At 45.3% G+C, this 24,972-nt stretch overlaps 1 protein-coding gene across 1 annotated transcript in view; it reads left to right on the top strand.

Moving 5' to 3' along the window:
• The first annotated feature begins 2,131 nt into the window (after window positions 1–2,131).
• The window catches only part of DDI2 (DNA damage inducible 1 homolog 2), a 34,685-nt gene continuing 11,844 nt past the window's right edge, over window positions 2,132–24,972 (top strand). Inside the window, exons 1-5 of the mRNA XM_065421405.1 lie at window positions 2,132–2,269; window positions 16,336–16,465; window positions 17,767–18,000; window positions 20,866–20,992; window positions 24,460–24,587. Of these exons, the coding sequence (XP_065277477.1) occupies window positions 2,132–2,269; window positions 16,336–16,465; window positions 17,767–18,000; window positions 20,866–20,992; window positions 24,460–24,587 (757 nt within the window). The remainder of the gene's footprint in view (window positions 2,270–16,335; window positions 16,466–17,766; window positions 18,001–20,865; window positions 20,993–24,459; window positions 24,588–24,972) is intronic.

The following is a 24,972-nucleotide window of genomic DNA, read 5'->3' on the forward strand; positions in this document are numbered from 1 at the left end:
CTAGAAACGAGTCTGAGCGCTAGCGCATAGAACCATATTGGAGAATGCCTCAGAGAGGGTGTGATAACTCCATCAGCTGCTGCCAGAGATCCAAGTTCTCCAAAGATCTGAAGAGCTAAATGTAGTGGAGAAGGGGAAGCTTCTAACACCTTCTTGCCAAAAAACCAGCCTGCTATAATCAGTTGGGGGAAAAACCCAACTACCCTCCTTCCATCTGCAGCAGTTTAGAGATCCTAACTCACCCGCTTCTGACAGCCAACATCCACACACTCCTTCCTAGGGCAGAGGGGCAACAGCTTCCACTCTCTGCACTCTTGTTCCTGCATGTTGTGACTGTGGCAGCATGGCCACCCCCAGAGAAATTGTCAACCTCTCATAGTGTCATTTTTCCTCTACAGGTGCCATATCCTGATGATGGCAAGTGTCTCAGGATTACTTTTGTAGCTATTTTTTTTAATCTTACTAGGGTTTTTAATCGGCAATTCCTAATTTTCCATATGTTTCTTTTGCAAGGAAGGCACTTAATCTTCCTGTGACATTCAAAAGTCTCAAAGTACACAAAATATTAAGGAATTTAGCAAATACAGAACTGGTCTATATAACATGCAATCCAAAGCCCTGCATCAATGCACTTCAGGGGTTGTTAGAAAGCCTCTGGTGGGCTATGAACTTTTGCCATTACTGTAGTAGATGCAGAGTTTAGAGGATAGTGGCGTTTAATCCCACAGGAGCCACTAACTCATTTTCATTCTGACCTCAGTCAAGTCACCTGAATGACCTATTCCTCAATTAAGCTAGCTGGTCCAGTGGATATAAAGCAGAAATATCATGAAACTTCACAAGGATAGGTTCTTGCTGCTTGCCTTGCATGTAGAATCACAACTCAAATCTTTCACAAAAATACAATCAAAGGCTCCAAGCTTCTAATCAGTCTTATAACCACCTGCCCAACCAGAGCTCAGTGACTTCAGGGAGGGTTAAGGGCCACCTGCATTGGCTGCAGTCCTGTAAATAGATCAAAGGTAAGCTCCAGGAAGGATACACAATGGTAGGATGTGCTATAAAGGTTCTATTGAAATGAGCTTAGGACGGTAAGTGACAGCACCATTGTGTAAACTCCACCAGAATTGGAGTTAGAAGTCCTGCAAAACTATGATGGAGCTTCTAAGATCTGCAGTCTCCTGAGCAGAACTGGCTAAATTAGCACAATTTAAGGTGCAGCTCCACAGACATTGGTGCAGGAGACCAAGAGATGGGAGCTAGTTAACAGTGCTGCCATCTAGGATGTAATGTAACATGCATCTTGGTGATGAATGTGACCCCATACCAGCAGGGAGCGGGTGCAGATAAGTACCACAACAATTATTCAAGGGCTGGAAAATATGCCTTACAGGAAGAGACTTGAGGAGCTCAATCTGCTTAGTTTATCAAAAAGACAGTCCCGAGGTGGCTTGATTATGTTTTTACAAGTACTTTCACAGAGAAAAAACACTGGGTACTAAAGGGCTCTTTAATCTAGCAGAGAAAGTCCGGAGGAAGGGCTGGCCACCACAAACCAACAGCCTGGGAGGGGGGCAGGGCCGTGTAATGTATTTATTCTGGGAGTTTGGGGGGGGGGTTTGCATAAAATAATTCCCCGGGCCCAGTTTGTAGATTATAAGACTAAATTTAAGCGAGGAATTAAAAACCTCTGGAGCCGGACTGGCTCCCCCCAGCCTCCCCGCGCCGCCGCAAGGAGAGAGGCTGAGGCGGCGATGGACAGAGCAGGGGCTGGGGGGGCCCCGGGGCTCCCAAGCGCGGGGCCCGGGAACGCGGCCCGGGGCGGACGGGAGGAGCCGGCGGCGGCGGCGGGGGGGGAGCTGGCCGCGGACAGGGAGTCCCGGCCGGGGCTGGGCCGCGGGACCCCCGCGTGGCAGCGGCTCCGCGCCCGGGGGTTACGGGTGGGGGCCGGAGAGCGCCGGCTCCGCGCCGGGGAACGGAGCCGACCCCGCTCGAGTCACTTCCGGCAGCGCGCGACAGCGCCGGCCGGGCGGGGCTTTTGCGACAGCGGCGGGCTCGGGCGGGCGGGCGCGGCGCTTGGCGGCGGCGGCGGGCGGAGGCGCTGCGGGTGGCGGACCGGTCCGGCCCGGCCATGCTGCTCACCGTGTTCTGCCTGCGCCGGGACCGCTCCGAGCTCACCTTCTCCCTGCAGGTGGACGCCGACTTCGAGCTGCAGAACTTCCGGGCGCTCTGCGAGCTGGAGTCCGGCATCCCCGCGGCCGAGAGCCAGGTGAGGAGACCCCCCCTTCTCCCGCCGGGCCCCTCGCCCCCCGCCGCGGGGAGACCCCCCCTCTCCAGTCCCCCTTCTCCCGCCGGGCCCCTCGCCCCCCGCCGCGGGGAGACCCCCCCTCTCCAGTCCCCCTTCTCCCGCCGGGCCCCTCGCCCCCCGCCGCGGGGAGACCCCCCCCTCTCCAGTCCCCCTTCTCCCGCCGGGCCCCTCGCCCCCCGCCGCGGGGAGACCCCCCCCTCTCCAGTCCCCCTTCTCCCGCCGGGCCCCTCGCCCCCCGCCGCGGGGAGACCCCCCCTCTCCAGTCCCCCTTCTCCCGCCGGGCCCCTCGCCCCCCGCCGCGGGGAGACCCCCCCCCTCTCCAGTCCCCCTTCTCCCGCCGGGCCCCTCGCCCCCCGCCGCGGGGAGACCCCCCCCCTCTCCAGTCCCCCTTCTCCCGCCGGGCCCCTCGCCCCCCGCCGCGGGGAGACCCCCCCCTCTCCAGTCCCCCTTCTCCCGCCGGGCCCCTCGCCCCCCGCCGCGGGGAGAACCCCCCCTCCAGTCCCCCTTCTCCCGCCAGGCCCCCTTGCCCACAGCCTGGGGAGGCCTCCTCACCCCCCTTCTGCCCGGGCCCTCTCCTCCCCCCGCCCGGGCCCCCCGCTCCATCCTCTTCCTCCTGCCGGGCCCCCTCGCTCCCCATCTGGGGAAACCCCTCCCCCCCCGCCCCATCCCCTCCTCCCGCTGGGCCCCCCATTCCTCCAGCCTGGGGAGACACCCTCATCCCTCCGCTCCGTCCCCCTTCTCCCGCCAGGCCCCCTTGCCCACAGCCTGGGGAGGTCCCACGTGTATTTCCTGGCCCTGGAGAGGACTTGCAGAGAGAGAGAGAGACATACTGGGGAAAGTGCTTGCGCCCCGTCTCCTCCCCCAGCCTCTCAGGGACAGAGTGACCCAGGGAGAGCGAGACCCCCATGTTCTAGCCTCTGCCCCTCCCTGGTACCCCTGCAGTAGCGTCAGACGAGGCGCTGGGGGAGCTCGGCTCATCCCAGGATCCCCGCGGCTAAGAGCCAGCGGAGCCTCTGGGAGGGGGATCTCCCCGGTGTTTCTGTGACTGAGAGAGTGTTGTGGAATTAAGGAACCTTGAGAGTAGGTCTCTCCCCATCTCCAATCTTTGGGGGACCTGGGGCCCCTTCCTTCCAGAAGGACAGCCATGCCTTGTTAACCCTCCATTCCTACACCCAACAGCTGGGGGGGACCTTAGGTTTCATCCCCTCTCTTTTAGGACTGCCATGGGATCTCGTCTAGGGAGTGACCCCTTCTACTCTGGCTCGTGGTAGCCAAAAGACAGGGGACCTCATCTCCCCAAGAAGTGACTCTCCACCACATTTGTAGGATCCCTCCACCTATTTTCAGGACACATCTTCCAATCAATGGAGCCAGAGTCTCTCTCTTCCACCTCACCATCCCAGACCCAGAGATGCAAAGCCTGGAGACTTTCTCTCCCTCATAATAGAGACCCCTCTATTCTGTTCTTGGGTGGGTTTTGGATCCACTGACAGCCACATTTAGACCCTTTTCTTCCCTTGGGGAAAGGTCTTCGGACCCACCAAATCCACTTTATTGCTAGAACAGTGTCTCCCAGACTCCAGTCTCTCCAATGTCCCTGGCTGTCTCCCACTGCCCCATTTTAAACCTGCAAGCCAGGTGAGACTCCCCATCTAGTTTCCAAGAACCATCTGAGTCCCTGGAGAGAAGGGAGAGTGAGGATTTCTCTGCCCTTTAAGAGTGATGAGGATTGTGAGAGTTTTGGGGTGAAGAGGCTGGCCTCCCAGGTCCCTGCCTAGGGAAACATCTCAGAGTTGCTACTAGGAAGTTGGCTGCACCTTCAGCCCACCTAAGAAATTGATTAACATCCTCTTCCTCATTCTACTAAGGAAATGGGGTAGCATTTTAGGATTAGAATTCCCTTAGATTTCTTCTAACACTTAGTACATCAGGTTGACTTGGTCCCGGACCCTTCTTAAGCCTGAAATACCAGTTTGGGGTGTGTGAGAATGAGGTTTTCACTTCTTTCCTTTTGGGTGTGAAAGGCAGCTGAAGTGAAAACTGGTGTCTAGGACTTTCATAGAGACTATCTCAATCGAGTTCAAATTCAGTAAGGCTTTACTGACATGACAAGCTATACAAGTGTTGCCAAAATATAAGGAAAAAAAACAAGTGCTAGGTGTGTATTAGAGGGGGATGCAACCCACCCAAGATAGGGTTGCACACCATTTGGCGTTTGATCGCTGATGTCCAGTTGTCATTTCTGTCCACATCTGATCTGATGACAGTGTTTTTGTGTAGTGCCATATCTGCCGTCTCTCACGTTTCTCATAACACCAGATCAGAGGCTGGAGATACCTGTCAAAGCGCATGGAGCATTCTGTGATCATTGCCTTTGCTTTTTTGGTCTTTCTGAAAATATGCTCATACAGCCCAAAACCCTAATTTAAATTTTATGTGAATACTAATGCTGATGAAGAGTGTTAGACTGACAGCCCTGGAGGTTGATATCAGTTTCTCTTTGCAACAGGTTCAGTATGGGCAGCAGCAGTATAATAAGCTTTTCCCCCACAGTGCCCAAGTTCTCTGACTCATCTCAGCCCTGGGTGAGACGCCTCCACACCCATTCCCTTATGATTGGGTTGAGAGGTATAGTTCAGATGCCACTTTATAGAGCCAGTAAGGAGCTTGATTACGGTGGACGGTTTTGTGGTGTGGACACGTGTCCACTGAGTTCTAGACTAGGGTCTTCCGTTCATTTCCTGGAGGCCATCAAACAGCCACCAGATATATTGGCGATTAGGGCTGGTTTGTTGTGATTATTATTTAGGGTAAAGTTTTAGGATGTTCATTGGGAAAATACAGTTTTAAAAGAAATAAAATATTTCTGTCCTTTTGTTTCCCAAATAGTCAGACCTGTGTGGGCATGCGAATGGGTAGATTTAAATGATGTGGTTGCCTCTATCAAGCCACATCTGTAAACTTAATTTGCCTCCCCAGATAGTCTCTTAATTTTGGGGAAGGGAGAAATCTCCCCACTTCTAGTGGAATTAAGACTTCTCACCAAAAGCTACTAGGTCTGAGCCTTCATGTTGCCTTATTGTTTCTGAGCTATTGTTCTCTATTAGCTTCCTGTACAACCCAGTATTTAACTTGGCTGCTCTCAAGGTTTTAGTGAAATTGGTTCAACACTTTAAGACATGCAAAAATCCCAGGAGATCAAGTCATAAGCTCTTCAGGACCTGAATCGTGTCTTTATATTCAGCCTGTGTAGTGCAATGGGATCCTGATTTGGGCATCTGAGCACTACAGAAATGTGAATAATAATAATAAAGGACATCTAAAAAACAACATGAAAATATGGTGTGCAGTAGCTCCCATGCCCGCAATACAGGTTTAATGCTGACTTTTGATCACTTCTGAGTTTGGGTGAGTTGATGCCAGTTACTTAGTACTGGAAAGCTCCATATCTTATCTGCTTCCAGTGACATGCTGCACACCATCGTATTCGAAAGCCAAGTAACTGCAGAATCAAATCACTGATCAAACCACCGTAGTCTAAAATGAGATTAGAAAATCAAAGGCCCGTGGAGTTCCTTAGGGAAAACTCTTAATTTTTCTCAGTGGGGAGCGAAGGACGATGGATCACAAAGATTCCAATTCTTTTTATGCTGCTGTCAACTCATGTTTATGCAGAGAATGAATATCAATTCCAGATACATGTTCTTAAATGAGACTTGTCCTGATACAATAAAATCAGAATCCCAGGCCCCTCCTGGTCCATGTTCTTCCAGTTTGCCTGCAGGGGAAGAGGACCCCATGATCATTAAGTAGCAGTTAACCCTGAAAGCTGTGATTACAAAAACATGAATATCCCGTGTTCGTCCTATTGCCAATGACCAGCATAACTTCGCTGCCTGCGAGAATGTACAAATGCCGGCAACTGGAGGCTTGAATTTCTGAAGTACTGCCTGAAGTGTAAACACCTCTTGTTTTTCAGATCTGTCCCTCCAGCTACTTGCATAATGATAACGTGACAACACTGACTCTATTTTAAGATGATGGGTGGTCGTGTACTCGCTTGCTTGCTTGTGCTGCTCCGTCTTTGGGATTTTTTCCCTCTGAGCTGCTGCCTCTCAGCAAATAATTTTAAAGTTCTATGTAATAGCTTCTACAGTTATCTATGTCAAATAACCTGCAATTGACTCCAAACACCATCATAAGTACCTCTGCTTCTCTCCTCGCTTCCATTTACCTGTCCCTTGCTAATTCCTGCTTCCTTCCATTCTCTCCTTTATTGTCCGTCATTTTCCCTTTCTGCCCATGTATTTGCTGGGCCGATATCTGTATAACATCCTTTCTAGTCAGCCCCTCTTTCTATAGAGCATTTTGCAATCTTTCATAGGAAGAAACTATATAAATACCATTTGTATTTTACTTATTGGAAGACTAGCTTGTCTTAAGGACAAGGATCAGCTTCCAATAAGGAAGGACTGTGCTTGCTTAAACTGACAAATAGTTTTTTAACCCAGGGGCTTGTTCTTGCATTATTTTTATCATAGCTCTCTTTTTACAATGCTCAGAGGCGTGTTGCTTTAAAAGCAAAATTGTCAGGCTCCTGCCCCAAGGAAGGTGCAATTCATATTAGACATTACACAGTGGGGAATAAACCAAGGAATTGGGGAAGGCCAAGGGTTGTGATGAGAAACTGATGTTCTTATGATGTGCGTTCTTTATTTTATTTTACTACTGTTCAGGGGAAAGTGAGGGCTCAAAGTCTTGATTAAAAAGCAGGCTGGATAAAAATCAATGATTTTTTTTTTAATTTAAATCGGATTTTTTGGATAAAATGCTTTTTGAGGAAAAAACCTATCTAAAGATAGTTTTAATTAAGATACATTATAGCTCAAAGATATCTCATCATGAAATTGGGATTATAAATTCTAATTCTGTAGTATGAGACAATATATTGTAATGTTTAAGAAAAGTTTTGTAAATGAGTTCCAATAGTTCATGGATTAGGGACCCAATCTTATGGGGTCCCAGGGGCTTCTGTATAGATTATTTAGGTTAATCTTTCTATCTACCCAATGGGACTCAGTGCTCAGTCTAGAAGATACCATCAGAGATGCTTAGTTTTGCAGTTCTCAAACTGTGGATTTGTGTCTCCAGAGATAACTTGCTTGTTAACAGAAAAAATGTTTTTAAATAATATATAGAGGTGAGAAATAACAGACCTCAACCCTATTGTCCCTCTGCAAATTTGTGTACACAGTCAATCCCTTACCTTTCTCTAAAAGTGCAAAGTTTCAAAAAGTTCAATGAATAGAAGATTGTTGAGGGCGGAATAGATCTGGACAAGGAGAAGAAGTCTGAAGATAAATGTGAGAAGGGAGGGACAGGCAGTAGAAACAAAAGTGAAACTGTTTGAGCAGCATATTCCAGAAGTCTTGAGGTCTTTCTGAGTGTAGCCTTCATTGATTTGAGATCTACGATACCATTCTCTCACTAGAAGGGAAAACCTAGAATGGGCAGCAGGCCGTAGATGAGGCCCAGTTTGGGTGGTCTCTATCTCTGAGTTGTGAAGAATATGTATTAAGGTTATAACAACCAACAAGAATGCACTTTTATGTAGAAATCCATGATTAAATCGAGTCTTCCTGACTAGTGATTTAAATCAAATCCACCCTGTTAAAAAGGATGCACTGTGAGGAAAGATTTAATGGAGATAGTTGAAGCTGTGTGGCACAAAGTCAGAGAAGATGTTCACAGCCAAAGGGGTGGCACAAAAACACTTGTGAGGAAAGGAGGAACAGGGAGGCAAGTGGAGTAGGGCATGTGGAGGGGAATAGAAGGCAAGGGAGGTGAGCCACTGTGACTGGTTGAATCACAGAAGCCCCCTTGGGAGCTGCCACCCGATGTGCAAAGACTACCCCTGCTTCTGTTTTCCCTGCCAGCTCAGGACTCCAGCACCCTGTCTTGCTGAGCCAGGGTCTGAATCACTTGTCCCAAAGCTGCAAGTTTACCTGAAAACAGCTCACAGGAGTGTGCTTGTCTTTAGCACCCAGATGCCCAACTCCCAATGGGTCTAAACCCAAATAAATCCGTTTTACCCTGCATAAAGCTTATGCAGGGCAAACTCATAAATTGTTCGCCCTCTATAACACTGATAGAGAGATATGCACAGTTGTTTGCTCCCTCAGGTATTAATACATACTCTGAGTAAATTACTAAATAAAAAGTGATTTTATTAAATACAGACAGTAGGATTTAAGTGGTTCAAAGTAGTAACAGACAGAACAAAGTAAGTCACAAGCAAAATAAAATAAAATGCGCAAATCTATGTCTAATCAAACTAAATACAGATAATTTCCTCACCAGTTCCAGAGCACTCCCTTTTACAGGCTAATCTCCTTTTAGCCTGGGTCCAGCAATCACTCGCACCCCTTGTAGTTACTGTCCTTTGTTTCAATCTCCTTCAAGTATCCTGGGGGGGGGTGGAGAGGCTCCTTCTTTAGCCAGCTGAAGACAAAATGGAGGGGTCTCCCACGGGTTTAAATAGATTCTTGTGGGTGGGGACCCCCCTCCTCCCTCCTATGCAAAGTCCAGCTCCAAGATGGAGTTTTGGAGTCACCTGGGCAGGTCACATGCCCCTGCATGACTCAGTCTTTACAGGCCGACGCCATTGTCCACATGGTATCTTGCATGTCTCCAGGAAGACTTCTTATGTGGATTGGAGCATTCCACAAGATGCATTGTTCTCCAAGTGTTTCCTGATCAGGTACTTAACCTGGCGAATTCCTTCCTAAAGAAGCTGACCAAATGCCTCCCAAAGCTTACTTAGAAACCAAGCAAGCATACAGCCCATATTCTTAACCTCAAGTAGAAAATGATATATATATGTACAAATAGGATGAATAGATATAGTAGACCATAACCTTTACGGAGATATGTTACCTGGCACAGGCAGCACAAAACATATTCCAGTTATGTCATACATACATTTATAAGCACCCCCTCCCCATAAAGTCTTATGGGGTACACTGTCACAAAGGGAATAGTGAGATTTTTGCCTCCCATTCACCTTTTGATTGCTAACAAGTTTGTGATTTTTTTTTTTTAAATTTGATATGGCTAACAGAATGCACCATCTATCCTATAAAGGAATTTGGAAAGGGAGGAGAATCTGAACAAAATATGCTGCTGGAACTTATTTTGGAGTCTTCTGGGATCATGAATATTTTATCTACTTTCCTTCTTCAGCCCCTATCCCAACTCCATTTACTGACCTGCTCTTGGGTTGCACATTTTCATAACACTTCAGCTAAGGAGATCTGGAACCCATCAACAGTTCTCTGAGTACCAGTCACGAGTTACCTGATGTGGGTGGCCCCAGGAGCTTAGAACTCTGATTCTTACGGTACAGTGCTGCAGAGATAACTACATCAACCTCTAGCGTTTTACATTGCTGACACTAGTCTTCTCAGTATTTATAAAGCATGCTACTTTTATGGCTAATCCATTTTCTTGATTGCAATTACTTGGGAGCAAAAACTGGTTGATAGCCTATTGAAAATTAGAGCAAGAGTTCTCGTTCTAGATTTTGATTTATTTATGTGCTGCCTGGGGATCTCTAGTAGGAAGTGTCACTGACCTCCCTTTGTAAGGCAGTTTGAGATCTACTGATGAAAAGTGCTATATAAGAGCTAGGTGGTATTATGTACCAGTGTCAGACCAAGACCTTGACTGTACCAGGCGGTGCCTATCAGTTGGGGGTGGTCTTAACCTGCTATGAAGCCTGGGCAGCTCCAAACTCCTAGACCTGTGGAAGATCTGTGGCAGGCTAAAGTATGCATAGCTGAATGGAGAGTGGGCAGTGATGGTACACATGGGCCCAGCACAGAATCTCATCAGTACGGTAGGGTGGGGGAGCATATAGTGCCTTTCAGCGCCATCAATCTGCTGATGGATGAGAGAATCATTAAACAGATTGTAGTACAGGTGCTAGAACCAACCAGAGGTGGTGCTCTTCTAGCATGAGACCTCAGCAGCATGAATCAATAGCTTACAAACGTTATCGTTTTGTTTGGTGGAGTTTGTAATATCTGCACTGCTTTTGTTCTTGCTTTTAAAGGAAAGGTATTCCTGCTGTATTGTCATTCAAGCAGCAGAAAGCTAGCTCCCTTCCTGGTCAGGCATTCTTTGCAAAATCAGAGCACTTCATAATGTTGGGGGATCTGCTAGTGACTTAGTACTGGGCTGTCTCATCAGCGTTTGCTTTTGTAATGTTTCATACCCCACAGAAGCAACTAAGTCAAATTAGCTTATTTTGCCTGTAAAGGAGGATGGTTAAGAGTGTGTTAAGTTGCTCTGCTGAGGGATATGGTGTAACTGCTGTGTGCTTAATTCATGCTTTGAGCTGTTAAGGTGGAAAGTTTAAAAATCCAGTCCAAGCAAGAAGACAGGCTAAATCTCTCTTAAACTGATTAAGTTGCATCTCCCAGAATATCCATATGAAGAAACTGTCATTTAAGATTTACAGCTGCAGGTCAGGTTTATTCCTAGCTTGTTTTTTTCCCTGTCAGTCGCATGACTAACTCATGTGGTGCACCACTGGGTGTGGTGTATTTAGTTATGTGAGATGCTGCTTTAAAATCATCTCCTCACAAACAAAGCTTCATAATGCCTGTAAGAATTTGTTGTAATGTTTCTTCTCTGATGATTTAAAATGCAACAAAATTTACACATGCCCTGGATCAAAATAGCTTAGGAAGTATAAATGGGCCTACAAGACTAGTGTAGTGTAATATTAATTGATGTTGTCAATAATGTATTTAGAGGGTGGGGAGAAATCACGTTCATTTCTAATCCAGCCAAGGTGGATTGATTTAAATCAAAGTAAATCCTAATTTAAATAATCAAATGGAAAGTCTCTATTTAAATCATTTATTTTAATCAACTCTTCCATTTGTACTTCCTTTCTTTTCTAAAGAAAGGTGCATTCTCATTGGTTGATATAACTATTAAAACATGTTGATTTTACAGCTAAATAGAGCCTTTACAGTAGATTTGGTACATCTTTTTGCTATGTAGGAGGATTCATAGATTCTAGGACTGGAAGGGACCTCGAGAGGTCATCGAGTCCAGTCCCCTGCCCGCATGGCAGGACCAAATACTGTCTAGACCATCCCTGACAGACATTTATCTAACCTACTCTTAAATATCTCCAGAGATGGAGATTCCACAACCTCCCTAGGCAATTTATTCCAGTGTTTAACCACCCTGACAGTTAGGAACTTTTTCCTAATGTCCAACCTAGACCTCCCTTGCTGCAGTTTAAGCCCATTGCTTCTTGTTCTATCCTCAGAGGCTAAGGTGAACAAGTTTTCTCCCTCCTCCTTATGACACCCTTTTAGATACCTGAAAACTGCTATCATGTCCCCTCTCAGTCTTCTCTTTTCCAAACTAAACAAACCCAATTCTTTCAGCCTTCCTTCATAGGTCATGTTCTCAAGACCTTTAATCATTCTTGTTGCTCTTCTCTGGACCCTTTCCAATTTCTCCACATCTTTCTTGAAATGCGGTGCCCAGAACTGGACACAATACTCCAGCTGAGGCCTAACCAGAGCAGAGTAGAGCGGAAGAATGACTTCTCGTGTCTTGCTCACAACACACCTGTTAATACATCCCAGAATCATGTTTGCTTTTTTTGCAACAGCATCACACTGTTGACTCATATTTAGCTTGTGGTCCACTATAACCCCTAGATCCCTTTCTGCCGTACTCCTTCCTAGATAGTCTCTAATTGTATACGGATACTACAGTATAACGATATACATTTATTTAAGCAATTATATAGCTTAATATTTTAGATTCTTATTAATTATTAATTGCACATTTTTAGTATGTTAGAAAATGGTGACTGATATACTGCTTATTTACTAGATAATTAACCTTTTGCTCATGATTTGTGTCAAGCTGCATTAGGATGATAACGAATTTAAACACAAAACAGCATATAAAATATTTTTATTAAACAAAATAAGCCCTTAAGACAGTACATGATCTATTGTGCCATATTTATAAAGCAGACAGGATGTTAGGAATCATTAAAAAAGGGATAGAGAATATGACAGAGAATATCTTATTGCCCTTGTATAAATCCATGGTACACCCACATCTTGAGTACTACATACAGATGTGGTCTCATCTCAAAAAAGATATACTGTCATTAGAAAAGGTTCAGAGACTGTTGAAGTGATAATCTCACTTTTAACAGCAGTAGCTTCTTCTGCCGGTGTAGAAAGAATATTTTCTTCCTTTGGACTAATTCATTACAAATGGAGAAATCATTTGGGACCTGAAAAAGCAGGAAAGCTTGTTTTTCTTTTCCAGATTATGAACAAACAGGAAAATGAAGGTGAAGACAATTGAGTTAGCTGCAGAAGCCAATATTTTGTTTCTCATATTGACCTGGCTGCCATAGTCGATTTAATTTTTATTTATTTTTTTATATTTCATTTAACTATTTTAGTTAAAAACAATTTTAACAAAAACAAACCTGATTTTAAAAAACTTGAATGTTTAACTAAATTCAAAAATTCATATGCTTGTTTTGTTAAAATATTGTATGTTTGCTGTTGAAGAAAAAAATCCAGAATACACAACGTTGTTGTTTTAGTTAAATAAAACAATTTAAATGTCTGTCTGGTGATGTTTTCCTCCTAATACAGCATGGCAAGAGAATCCTCCAAATATTAATGATTAACCTGTTGAATTGGAGATAGTTCACCTCCCAGGGTACGTCTATACCCAGCCGCTAGTTCAGCGGCTGGCAATCGAACTTCTGAGTTCGACTTATCGCTTCTTGTCTGGACGCGATAAGTCGAACCCAGAAGTGCTCGCCGTCGACTGCGGTACTCCTGCTCGGCGAGAGGAGTACCGCGGAGTCGACGGGGGAGCCTGCCTGCCGCGTGTGGACCGAGGTAAGATCGAACTAAGGTACTTCGAACTTCAGCTACGTTATTCACGTAGCTGAAGTTGCGTACCTTAGTTCGATTTGGGGGGTTAGTGTAGACCAAGCCCCAGTGACTTCATAAATATCTGCTTCAGTTACCTTTGGTAAATGAAATGACCAAACAATCATTCATTTTCAGATATAGCTGTAAAACTAATCTGAAAAGTTTTCAAAATAAATCACTTTAAAAATGTATAGTGTGTACCTTCTAAAAATGAAACCTACATCTATCTCTGAGTTGTGAAGAATATGTATTAAGGTTATAACAACCAACAAGAATGCACTTTTATGTAGAAATCCATGATTAAATCGAGTCTTCCTGATTAAATGATTAAATCCATGATTAAATCAAATCCACCCCGCTGAAGAGGATCCAAATGGGAGCAGGAAAGAAACCATTGATTATCTTTCACGTGGGAACAAATGATATTGCTAGATTCTCACTGGGACACATCAAGGAAGACTGGCTGGGGAAGATGCTTAAGGAAATGGAGGCTTAAGTGATCTTCAGTGGGAGTCTACTTGTCCATAGAGGTGGAGAGCAATGGCAAGACGAGATTATGATGATGATCATCAGATGGCTCAGGCGGTGGTGCTATAAGGAGGGCTTTCGAATGTTCGACCACTGGAAGCATTCAGCTGTTCTCATGGGATGGACTCCACCTGAGTAGAGAGGGTCATAGACTTCTGGGATGGAGGCTGGCATAATTGATTAAATGAGCTTTAAATTAAGAATTTGGGGGAAATTTTTTGGAGCTGCTCATCTAATCTCCACACCTGATTCTAATATTTAGCAGGAGGGAAATCAAGTAAGCGGATAGAGAGAAGGAGAATGGACAATGAGAGGAAAGATTGGTACTGGCACTGTCAGGTAGGAGATACTGGCAGTAAAATGATTGTGCCTAATCAGGTGAAGAACCTGGGTAAGGCCAAGCAGAAACAGCTGAGATGTCTGTACTCCAATGCAAGGAGCCTGGGTTGCAAACATGAAGAACTAGACCTAATGGTGCAGGAGGTGAAACCAGTTATTATAGGGTTAATGGAAGCATGGTGGAATAGTAGTCATGACTGGAGTACAGGTTTTGAAGGGTATGTGCTGGTCAGGAAAGACAGAAATAAAGATAAATGTGGTGTAGTAGCACTGTATGTTGTTGATGAGGTAGACTGTAAAGAACTTAGAAGTGATGGAATGGAATGTTTGGGTCAAAATCATTTTGGAGAAGAATGGAAACAGACTCCTCTGGGATAGTGCTTGGGGTCTGTTACAGACCCCCAGGATCTGATTTGGATATGGATAGCCCAGTGAGAGAAATACTACTGGGAATTGTGTGATTATGGGAGACTTTAATTTCTCCCATAATTGGCCTTGTTCGCACTACAAAAAGTAATTTTCCCTCTATTGATATTCACCCCATCTTGTCAACTGTTGAGAATAGGCCATTTCCACCTTGATTCAATTGGCCTCGTTAGCACTGACCCCCCCACTTGGTAAGGCAACTCCCATCTTTTCATGTGCTGTAATATATATACTGCTTACTGTATTTTTCACTTCATGCATCTGATGAAGTGGGTTTTAGCCCACGAAAGCTTAGGCCCAAATAAATTTGTTAGTCTCTAAGGTGCCATAAGGACGCCTCGTTTTTTTTAAATTTCTCTGATATTAATTGGAGGACCTCATCTGGACTACTGCATGCAATTCTGGTCTCCCATGTTTGAGAGATGAATTCAAACTGGAACAAGTGCAGAGAAGGGCTGCTAGGATGAACAGAGAAATGGAGAATTTACCTTATGAGAGGAGACTTGGAGCTTGTGTTGTTTAGCCTAACTGAAGGCTCTGGAGAGATAGGATTGCTCTCTATAAATACACCCGGGTGGGAGAGGAGTTATTTAAGTTAAGGGCCAATGCTGGCACAAGAACAAATGGATTTAAACTGGTCTTCACCAAGTTGAAATTAGATGAAGGTTTCTAACCATCAGAGGAGTGAAGTTCTAGAAGATCCTTCAAAGGGAGTACAAAAACAACAAGGAGTCTGGTGGCACCTTAAAGACTAACCGATTTATTTGGGCATAAGTTTTCGTGGGTAAAAACCTCACTTCTTCAAAGGGAGTAGTTAGTGCAACCTAATTTGTTTCAAGACTGAGTTTGACAGGTTTATGGAGGGGATGATATGATGAGGTTGCATACTGTGGCATATGGCCTATCCACGATTGCTATTAGCAAATATCTACAACAGTCAGAGATGGCTCAGGGTCTAACAGATTACTATATTTGGGGTTGGGGAGGAATTTTCCCCCAGGTCAGATTGACAGTGACTTTAGGGTTTGTTTGTTTTTTGCCTTCCTCTGCAGCGTGAGAGAGAGGGTTACTTGCTAGGATTATCTGGGTACATCTTATTTAATCATTTCCCTGCCGTTTCAGGGGCCTCAGGCACTGGTACCCCTTAGTCCCTCTTAGTCTCTGCGTGCGGCACATAGTAGTCTAGTCTCCAGTGGGCTGTATTACTTTGGTCTAACTTCAGTTGTTGGATTTAGTGTGTGGATGGTGTTTGCCTGTGACATATAGGGGGTCAGGCTGGATGATCTGTTGGTCCCTTCTGACTTTAGAATTTATTGCGCATTGACATACGTTAATGATAATGTAAGTTTCTGTAAAACTGGGTGTTATGGAAAGTCATGTCTACATATTCAGAATTCCACTGAAGGCCTCATGTCCTCCTATCCTGTCCAGTATTCAACACTTCTGCCTTGAAATTTGTAAAGTTAAATGCTTTATTGCTGCCATCATTTTTATGATGGGAGATCTGCGTACTTATTTCTTGGGATATATCTGCCTAGTGCACAGGGCACTTGATTTGCAGCAGTCTGATGAGAATTGCACACTTACCCGTAATTCTTTTGGATTCGTCTTAATTTATAGTGAATCAGATTTAATGTTCCTAAGTAAAATCACCATTTAGGGTCTTGCTGTCAGTTCACTTTGTGCCATGTATAAGCTTGTTTCCTATCACCCTGTCTCTCTCCCTATATACAGATTGTCTATGCAGAGAGGCCTCTAACTGACAACCACAGATCATTGGCCTCATATGGCTTGAAAGATGGGGATGTGGTGATTTTACAGCAAAAGGAGAATGCAGAGCCACGGCCCCCAGTCCAGTTTCCAGGTGAGAAACTCTTCAGACTAACTCGCTGGGCTACCTGCTGTTGTCTTGCAGTCCCCCCGGCTGTGCCCAGAAGATTACCTTTAAATTGTGGGTGTTTAGCCTCTTCATGCTCTGGAGGTGTTATTTATTGATGTGTGTGAAACTTAACTAATGCTGTCCTGTCACGGGTCTACTAATGTGTTACATTTAAAACGCCCCCTTTTTCAGAGAGTGAATAACTTGGTGATGAAAAATATACTTGGGGCAGAACGTTGGTTCATTAGTAAATAAATACACCGAAATACTACTTTGTCTGTGTGTAATGCATTTCAGATGTGTGTAATGCATTTCATACAAGTGCTTGAGAAACTTCACAATAGCCACCCTCATCAGGCAAAACTGTTCTTGTTTGGGGGTGGGCTTTTTCTTTGCTGTGGATACTTAAAGGGTTTACTTCTTGCAGTGATGGGTAGGCATGATTTAGTTTGCTGTTTGGGGGTGGGAGAAAAGTGACCAAAATAATTTTGTTCAGAAAAGCAGCTTCTGTGAAGTCATGTGGATTTTCATAAGGCTTCCTGTTCCCCTCCCATTCAGTATAATGGTGCAATAATATGCAGTCTGTGCTGCTCTTACACGTTAGAGGGCTGTGGCAATGTGTGCTCTGAGTACATATTGTTACTAATGCACAGAGAAGCTGAAGCTTAGCAGACCCAATCACGTGATGCAATATATATTCAAAAGGTTCCTCAAGCCCCATAGTATGGAATTGGAGTCCTACTTCTACCACCCTTCCCCCCCTTTAATTCTTAGTCCTAAGAGTTTCCATTATAACTGTATCCCTTACAAAAGGAAATGTTGACCGCAGGTTATAGCAGGGGAATGGCTGTAAAGGTCCCCACGCTGCCTCAGCTGGAAGATTGGTGGCGGCAGTGCAGGGCTTCAGTAATATTTTTCTTACTACAGTATCTTTTCATGTGAGGAATTCAGAAGTGCTTTACAGACGCTGTTAAGCCTCATAACCCCCTCGTGAGATAGATTGGTGGTATGCATATCTCAGAGTTGAAAAATTGAGTTGGAGGGGGTTAAGTGAGTTTCCCCGTAAAATGGGCCAGATATGTGAATAGATCAGTTACATAAATATGTAATAGTATTCCTAACCCACTAACCTGAATATGTTGGTGACGCAGTGAAGCTCAGACATGAATTGCTATGGACATGAAATGTTAGCGTCGTTTGTTCAACCATTCCACAGCTTTTGACTGCATTGTCCACAGCAGCTGAGAATGTGAAATGGTCAAACTGTTAACTCGTTTTCCCTTAAGGTCTGCCCAGGATAGACTTCAGCAGCATTACAGTGCCTGGGACGTCAGCTCAGCTGCAGCAGCAGCAACCAGCGCAGCATCCTCGCCCATCGCCTCCGGAGACACCTTCATCCCCTCAGGGCTTGGACAATCCAGCACTGTTACGGGACATGTTGCTTGCCAATCCCCACGAGCTGTCCCTGCTGAAAGAACGCAATCCACCCCTGGCCGAGGCGCTGCTCAGTGGAGACCTTGGTAAATTGGGATTTGGAGGCGATTGGTTCTTCCTTGCTTTGTCTGAGGCTGTTCCGTGGTAACGTCTATCTGTACTGAATTCTAGTAAGAAGTAGTTATGGGTGTTCAGCACACAATGGCTTCTTGACAGCATTGGAGATGGAATTCCCCTATCCCCAGAACAGGAATAGCACTAGCTAGCAACAGCTTTGCTAACTTCCTCCACGTGACTGCTGATATGCCTTGTCCCCTTTCTTGGAGGGATCACATCTGGGGGGTGAGATCAGTTTTTAGGGCCAGTTCCATCCCTGGCCTCTGTACTGAGACTCCTGCCAACTGTACCAATCGGTGGTAATTGTGTTACCACCCCTAGCTCTCTACGACCCAGACAGGAAATAGCTCATTTTAAATCCCATCCTACCTCCCTTGCAAAAGCCTGGAAGATATGAATATGTCACTACAGACATGGACATAAGAAAGGCTTCGTATCTCACTGGCAGGCACCTAATCTGGCAGCCTTGTGGTCGCCCTGGGAACCAGTAAACTGTGTTTATTTCACTATTCCTTTTGAAGAGTTTCCTTAAATGTCTTTTTAAAAAAATTTAAATTTGGCTTTTTTAGAAACCAATTGTTAAAATCCTTCTGGGTGCTATCTAAGATGGTGGTGCACTTGGCAGACTTAGTGGTATGATGCCCTCCATGCTCTGCGGGTGAACACCTGTTCTTTGCTGCTCACACCTTGTCTTATTTGAGCTTTATTTTATTTATTTTTGCAGTAACAGAGCTAATTTAGTATGAAAACAGATCATTTGGAGGCATTAAAATGCATAGTTATAAACCCTTACTAGAGATCCGTTTGTGGGAAACAACTTATCAAGAACTTGGTTACTAATGTGGAGGTTTGGGAGAGATGATGGAAGGAAAAAGCACTGTATAGAAGAGCCTCTCCCCAATTTTTCTCCTTTTCAAAGACTGCAGGCTGGTGACTTCTTCCAGTACAGGAAGGCTGGAGGAGAGAGCTACATGGCTTTTTTTAATTCTCTGTATTGATTTTATGTATATGAACAGTTGCAAAGAGCGAGGGAACACAGTAATGCACAATACTGTATGCCATGTTACTAAAGCAAATCCTTTACTTTCCATAACAAGTGTCTTTCATTGGCCCTCTCTTTTGAGCCTAGCAGTGTGTGTCCTATATCGGAGAGCTTGTTGCAGAACCACGTGAGATGTTCTTCCTCCCCATCCTAGAATGAGAGCACTTCTTCTAGAGCTTGCCGCCCTTGATGGCGCAAGGACACTCTCAGTGGTAGTGGTGCAGAACACTAACTACAGGATCCCAGGACTAGTTCATCTGCCGCTTTTCTTGTCTAATCTGTACAGTAAACTCTCATAATTCAGATTTGGTACAGCTCTGTGCATTCACAGGGTGGATTATCAGGTTATACTGTCAGAATTTGCCATCAGCATTTGGGCAGCTATCCAGATCTGCTCTCACTGTAGTGTCCAAAATACATCAAGCTTCAATGCATATGTAATTGTGTTAGATGCATTACAATACATCAGAAGGCACCAGCTATACAGTGCATGGAGCCATGGAAATCAAAACATCCTACTCCTTACGGAGTAAATAAGTTTTCAAGGCCAGGTGTATTTGGAACCACTGCATTTCCTGAAGTGAAAGCACTAGCTACTGTTGACACAACTGTTCTGATTTCTGAATACAAGTGGTGTTAGGAATGCATTTTGTTGTGTACAAACCTTGAAAAACCATGGCTGAAATTTTCAACCCTTGGTATCTAAAAGTTGTGCGCCTAATTTTTTTTCAAAAGTGACCACTTCTTAACTCCCATTAAGTGTAGCTTTAGGAATCTAACTGTAAGAACTCAGATTTGTAAATCTTGGCCTATGTTACTTGGTTTTAAAATAAGACTACTGTTTGAAGCCTCCGATGTCATAGAACTTTGACTTTGCTCAGATGCAAAATTAATCTATGGCCAGTGAGTTGTGCTGCTGTCTTTTTGGCAGAACATCTGGTTTTGTCGGCAACATGGTCCAATGCACAGCGCACCACACTGGGATTCAGAAGACCTGGATTACATTCCTGGCTATGCCACTGACTCTTTGTGACGTTGTGTAAACCAACTGACCTTGGTGCCTCCATTTCCTCATGTTAAAATGAGTATGGGTAATGACATCCACTTTCGTAAAGCATTTTGAGATCTATGGGAGAAATGTTAAGTGTCATGGTTATTGTGACTTCAGTTTCTCCTAATTGAAAAAAAAGTTTGACTAAAGATTGTTCTACGTACGAATGAATAATTTAGACTAGACTAGACGAATACAAATGCTGAATTTCTGACTCCTATTCTGGATGTAACTTATTTGCTGCTTTTGGAGATGTTCTTGATGATATCATTGGGTAGATTTTGCTGCAGTAAAGCAATGAAAATATTCTTTAATAGCAGCTCTTTGATTTAAATAGTGTCTCTGCACATTACATTTATTTGCAGACAATGGAAAGATAAATGTAGGGTAACTTCAGTTCATTCGGAACCTAAGAACTCTGTTATGTCTACATAGGCTGTTTGGGCATCAGGCCCAATGCGAAGCAGTTCAGTCCACTGAGATGGGAGACAAAGTGGGAATCTCGAGCGAGTACGTGATCAAGCCCGTGAGTTCTGTCTGTGCTGGTTGGTTTTTCAAGTAGCCCTGAAATAGAGCCCACTGCTGATTGCACTAGTCACTTTACCTTTCAATGGTGGCCAACATCTTTAAAAGACACTGTTTTGCTACAAGTTGAATAGCTTTTCATTTGTAAGAGTAATTTCCAGTAAAGGGTGTCTGTGCATCTAACTATGGTGTTTGTATCTGTTTTTGTTACTGCAGAGAAATTTACCAGGGTGCTGGTGGAGCAGCAACAGGACCGAGCCCGCCGGGAGCAGGAGAGAATCCGTCTGTTTTCAGCTGACCCTTTTGATCTTGAGGCTCAGGCAAAGATAGAAGAGGACATAAGGTAGCAAACCTAAGTCCCAGGGAGAGCTCTGGGCCCCTTTGTGGGACCCTATTCCAGTTGAAAATGCATTTTGGGGGTCTAGTTGGAATCAAGAGGGGCAGGGTAGATGCAGCATTGTCTCCTATTTGTTGACTCTGTCACTTCTTTTGGTGGTGTGGTCTCACCCCCCATAGCCGTCAGAGTAGAGGCAGTCTTGGTCATCTCTCTCGACACGGGGACTGCAATTTCCCAAAATCCAGTCAGAGTCTTTGTTCTTTTTCAGGGACCTTTCCCAATTCTGCGGTGCGTCTCCATGAACTAGCCCGTAGAGAGCACTGCATAGAAACTGCTTAACCAAAGTTCCCTGGAGACCCTGCAAGTAGCTGCCTGGGGTATATTGGATCCCCTCAAGCCTGAGCACCAGGACTTGCAAATGTAACCCCTAACCCATGTCTCCTGGGTATGTCTACGCAACAAAGAAAAACTCGCGGCTGGCCTGTGCCAGCTGACTCGGGCTGCAGGGCTGTTTCACTGCTGTGTAGACTTCTGGGCTCACTTCACAGGGTCCTAGAGCTCAAGCTCCAGCCCCAGCCCGATCCTGGACAGCTACACAGCAGTGAAACAGCCCGCAGCCTGAGCCCCATCGGCATGGGTCAGCAGGCCCAGGCCAGCCCTGGGTGTCTAATTGCTGTGTAGACATACCCATCGAGGCTTGGTCTACACTTAAAACTTACGCTGGCATAGCTCCCGGTGTAGATGCTTCTGACAGAAGAGTGCTTCTTGTCGGCATAGCTAACATTGGGGAGGTGGTGTTTCTACACCAACAGAAACTCCTCCTGTCAGTATAAGCTGCCTCTCCACTGGGCGGCTGTAAGTTTGGTAGTGCAGATATAGCCCAAGTCTCTGCTTAGTTGCAGATTTCGAGCATAGTCATTGTCAGAAAAGTGGCTCTGTAAAAATGGCACCATGCTGCCCCTGGTTTACTTCCCCTTTGTATCTTTTGTATGTAACTTCAGAGTCTGTAAGTCCGAACAGGGCTTCTCTCACTGCCAGTGCTACAGGCTCAGCTGGGTACTGCCTGTGGGAGAGGAGGTCTAATTCTTCTGTTTCTTACATGATCAACAATACATTTTTGAATCAGAACACAGTAAGCAGTTTTGCTGATGTATGAAGACATTCTGCTTCATACAATAGGCTCATATTGGTTTTGCAGACTTGGCAGTGCTAAAACATGCATTAGTAATAGGGAAAATAATCATTGATTATATTGTAATGACTACATTACAATACAATAAAGCATTTTACACTCTGTACATGTTAAGTGTTTTTCAGTATTTCACAGTGCTGTTCAAACGCTGACTAAACAAAACATCCCCATGAGCTATTTAAGTTGTGTTGTTATCCCCACTTTTATAGAGGAGGGGAAACTGAGGCAGAAAGAGCAAGTGATTTGCCCACAGCTAGACAGTCATTTAATGACTGTGGGGATTAGGACCTGGGAGCTGCTAGTTCTCGGCGTTAGTCTCTGATCACCTGACTCAAGCCCCTCTCTATTAGATTTTGTCCCCATGAAAAGATGGGTTGGGAGCAGATGCTGTGTGCAGCATAACATAATAAATGCCGCATTTTACAGAGCCACGTTTCTAACCTTTATGCACATTTTAAAGAAAATCGGGGGGGGGGGGGGAGGAAACCGGGTTTGCTGTAATTAAGCGGATACTAAATATCTGCCAGTCACATACACGTCTTGCTTCCGACTGACTTAATCTGAGGTCCTGTAAGAGGGCCCAGTAGGTGTTGCTTTGAGCTAGATCATGAGTAAATCAAACCAGGGCAGCCTAGTGGCTGTGCAATATGCTGCTTTGCTGTTGTCCACTGTAGCAATGTGAGACTCACCAGTGCGGCGCCTCCTGCTGGTCGTCTGGGAATTAGCTCTTTTCCAGTGTGTGGAGCGCCCTCTGCAGGCCGGTGTCTTGCCTGCCGCTGGCCCCGTGTCTCTCTCAGACCCTGGTGCCCCTTACCCTGGGGTTCTGCCCCAGCAGTAACCCACAGTCTGGGTCTCCCCTCCCAGGGGAACCCCCAACCCTCTAAACCCCACCTTGCCTCAGTGGCTACTGCCAGTCATCACCTAGCCCCCACTCACTGGGGCAAACTGCAGTCTGTAATGGCCACTCATCACTGGCAAGGGGGTTGGACCAGCTGCCTCTGCCTAACCCCAGACTACACCTCTGTAGCCCCAGTGCCTCCGTAGGCCTTGCAAAAGGCCTGCAGCCTGGGGAGTTGCCAGGCTGGAGCTCCCCAGCTCCTCTTGCCTTTCCCCAGCACCACTCTACCTCAGGTGCCCTTCTCTCCCAGGCAGCCAGGTCCTTCTCTCCACAGCTAGAGAGAGACTGCCCCAGCTCACTTGTTCACAGCCCTTTTATAGGGCCAGCTGTCTCCTAATTGGGTGTGGCCCCAGCTGTGGCTGCTTTCCCAATCAGCCTACCCTATTGGCTCTGCGGGGCAGCCCTTTCCCAGGGCTGTTTTAACCCCTTCAGGGCCGGAGCAGGGTGATCACCCCGCCACATCCACCTTCAGTTCCCAAGCAGCCACGTCTTAGAGCACTGCATATTCCTCTCCAGTGTCCCCTTCTAGAAGGTGTATGGAATATCACTGACTGCCTCCAAAGGGAGTTGCATTCCGCCTTCCTGTGGTGGAGGGAGGATTTCTATAAGGTAGGAAAAGGGCAAGTATCTTCCCTCCTACTGAAAAAAAAAGGGAACCTATCTCTTTAAACTAGAGACCCTTCTATATTGGTAGATGAGCTATTTCTGGCAGGGTAGCTGCGGACACCCAACGTGCTCAAGGTTGCTGCAGGCACGGAGCTGCATTTCATTTGGCTTATATCTATCTTGCGTTCCTTTTAGTAGCCTTGAATTTGTAGAGAGAATTTGCGGTGCTGTCACTGTACTCACAAGAGTTTCATGTAACCTGTCCCAACCCTGATACTTGCAAAAGGGAAGAATCTACTGAAATGTTATACAAGCATTTTGAAACATAACTTTTTGGGATCCTAGTGTTGTAGCAGAATGACTAATGAATGTGCAGCCTTTTGCCCCTGAGTTCTTTTTATTAACTCTGTAATGACAGGTTTTTGTTGTGAACAGAGAATCAGTTGCAGGTCTCCAGGTGCTAAAGTGCATCTGACCACTTTACTCCAGACTGCTGCATTGGGTCTCTTTAAAGTGCTACAAGGAACATTCTTTCCTTCCTGCTTGCAAGCAACCTGATGCCTCTGGATTAAGGCAAGATCTTTTGCTAACATCTGCTAAGTAGGCTGGTGTTTAACTGCTGAAGTACTCCTTTCACAAGCTCTTCATAACTGGTGGTAGTGGGGAGAGGGAAGATGACAAATCTGTTTGTAATCCTTGTAAAGGGGAGGCTTTATAAATATGCCGTTTCTGCTCATGGAAGGCATGATTCCGGTTTCTGGTTTTCATTTAATTCAGGCAACAAAATATTGAAGAGAACATGACAATAGCTATGGAAGAGGCCCCAGAGAGCTTTGGCCAGGTGGTGATGCTCTATATTAACTGCAAAGTCAATGGACATCCAGTGAAAGCCTTTGTTGATTCAGGTGATTCTCCCCCCCAGTCTCCCCATTTTAAATCTCTTTACGCTCTTTCTGCTCTCCCTGCTCCCCCCTTCTCCAGGAAATAGTAAACCCCACAATAGGTCAATTTATAACATTCCCTTCCCACATTAAAGAATTGTTACGAGATTTAAAAGGATCTAATTAAAATCTGAATGTACTTTCTGTCATTATTCAACCTAATTAAAAATATTTGCGATGTGTGTTGTGGTTAAAAGATGACCAGGAATCAGAATTCCTGGGTTCTAATCTTGCCTTTGCCGCTGGCCAGCTGTGTAACCTTGGACAAGTCACTCTGCCTATGTGCCTCAGTTTCCCTAACTATAAAACTGAGATTTCCTTTCCTTTATAACACAACACTTTTCATCTA

Source organism: Emys orbicularis, chromosome 22 (assembly GCF_028017835.1).
Source record: "Emys orbicularis isolate rEmyOrb1 chromosome 22, rEmyOrb1.hap1, whole genome shotgun sequence".
Lineage (NCBI taxonomy): Eukaryota > Metazoa > Chordata > Testudines > Emydidae > Emys > Emys orbicularis.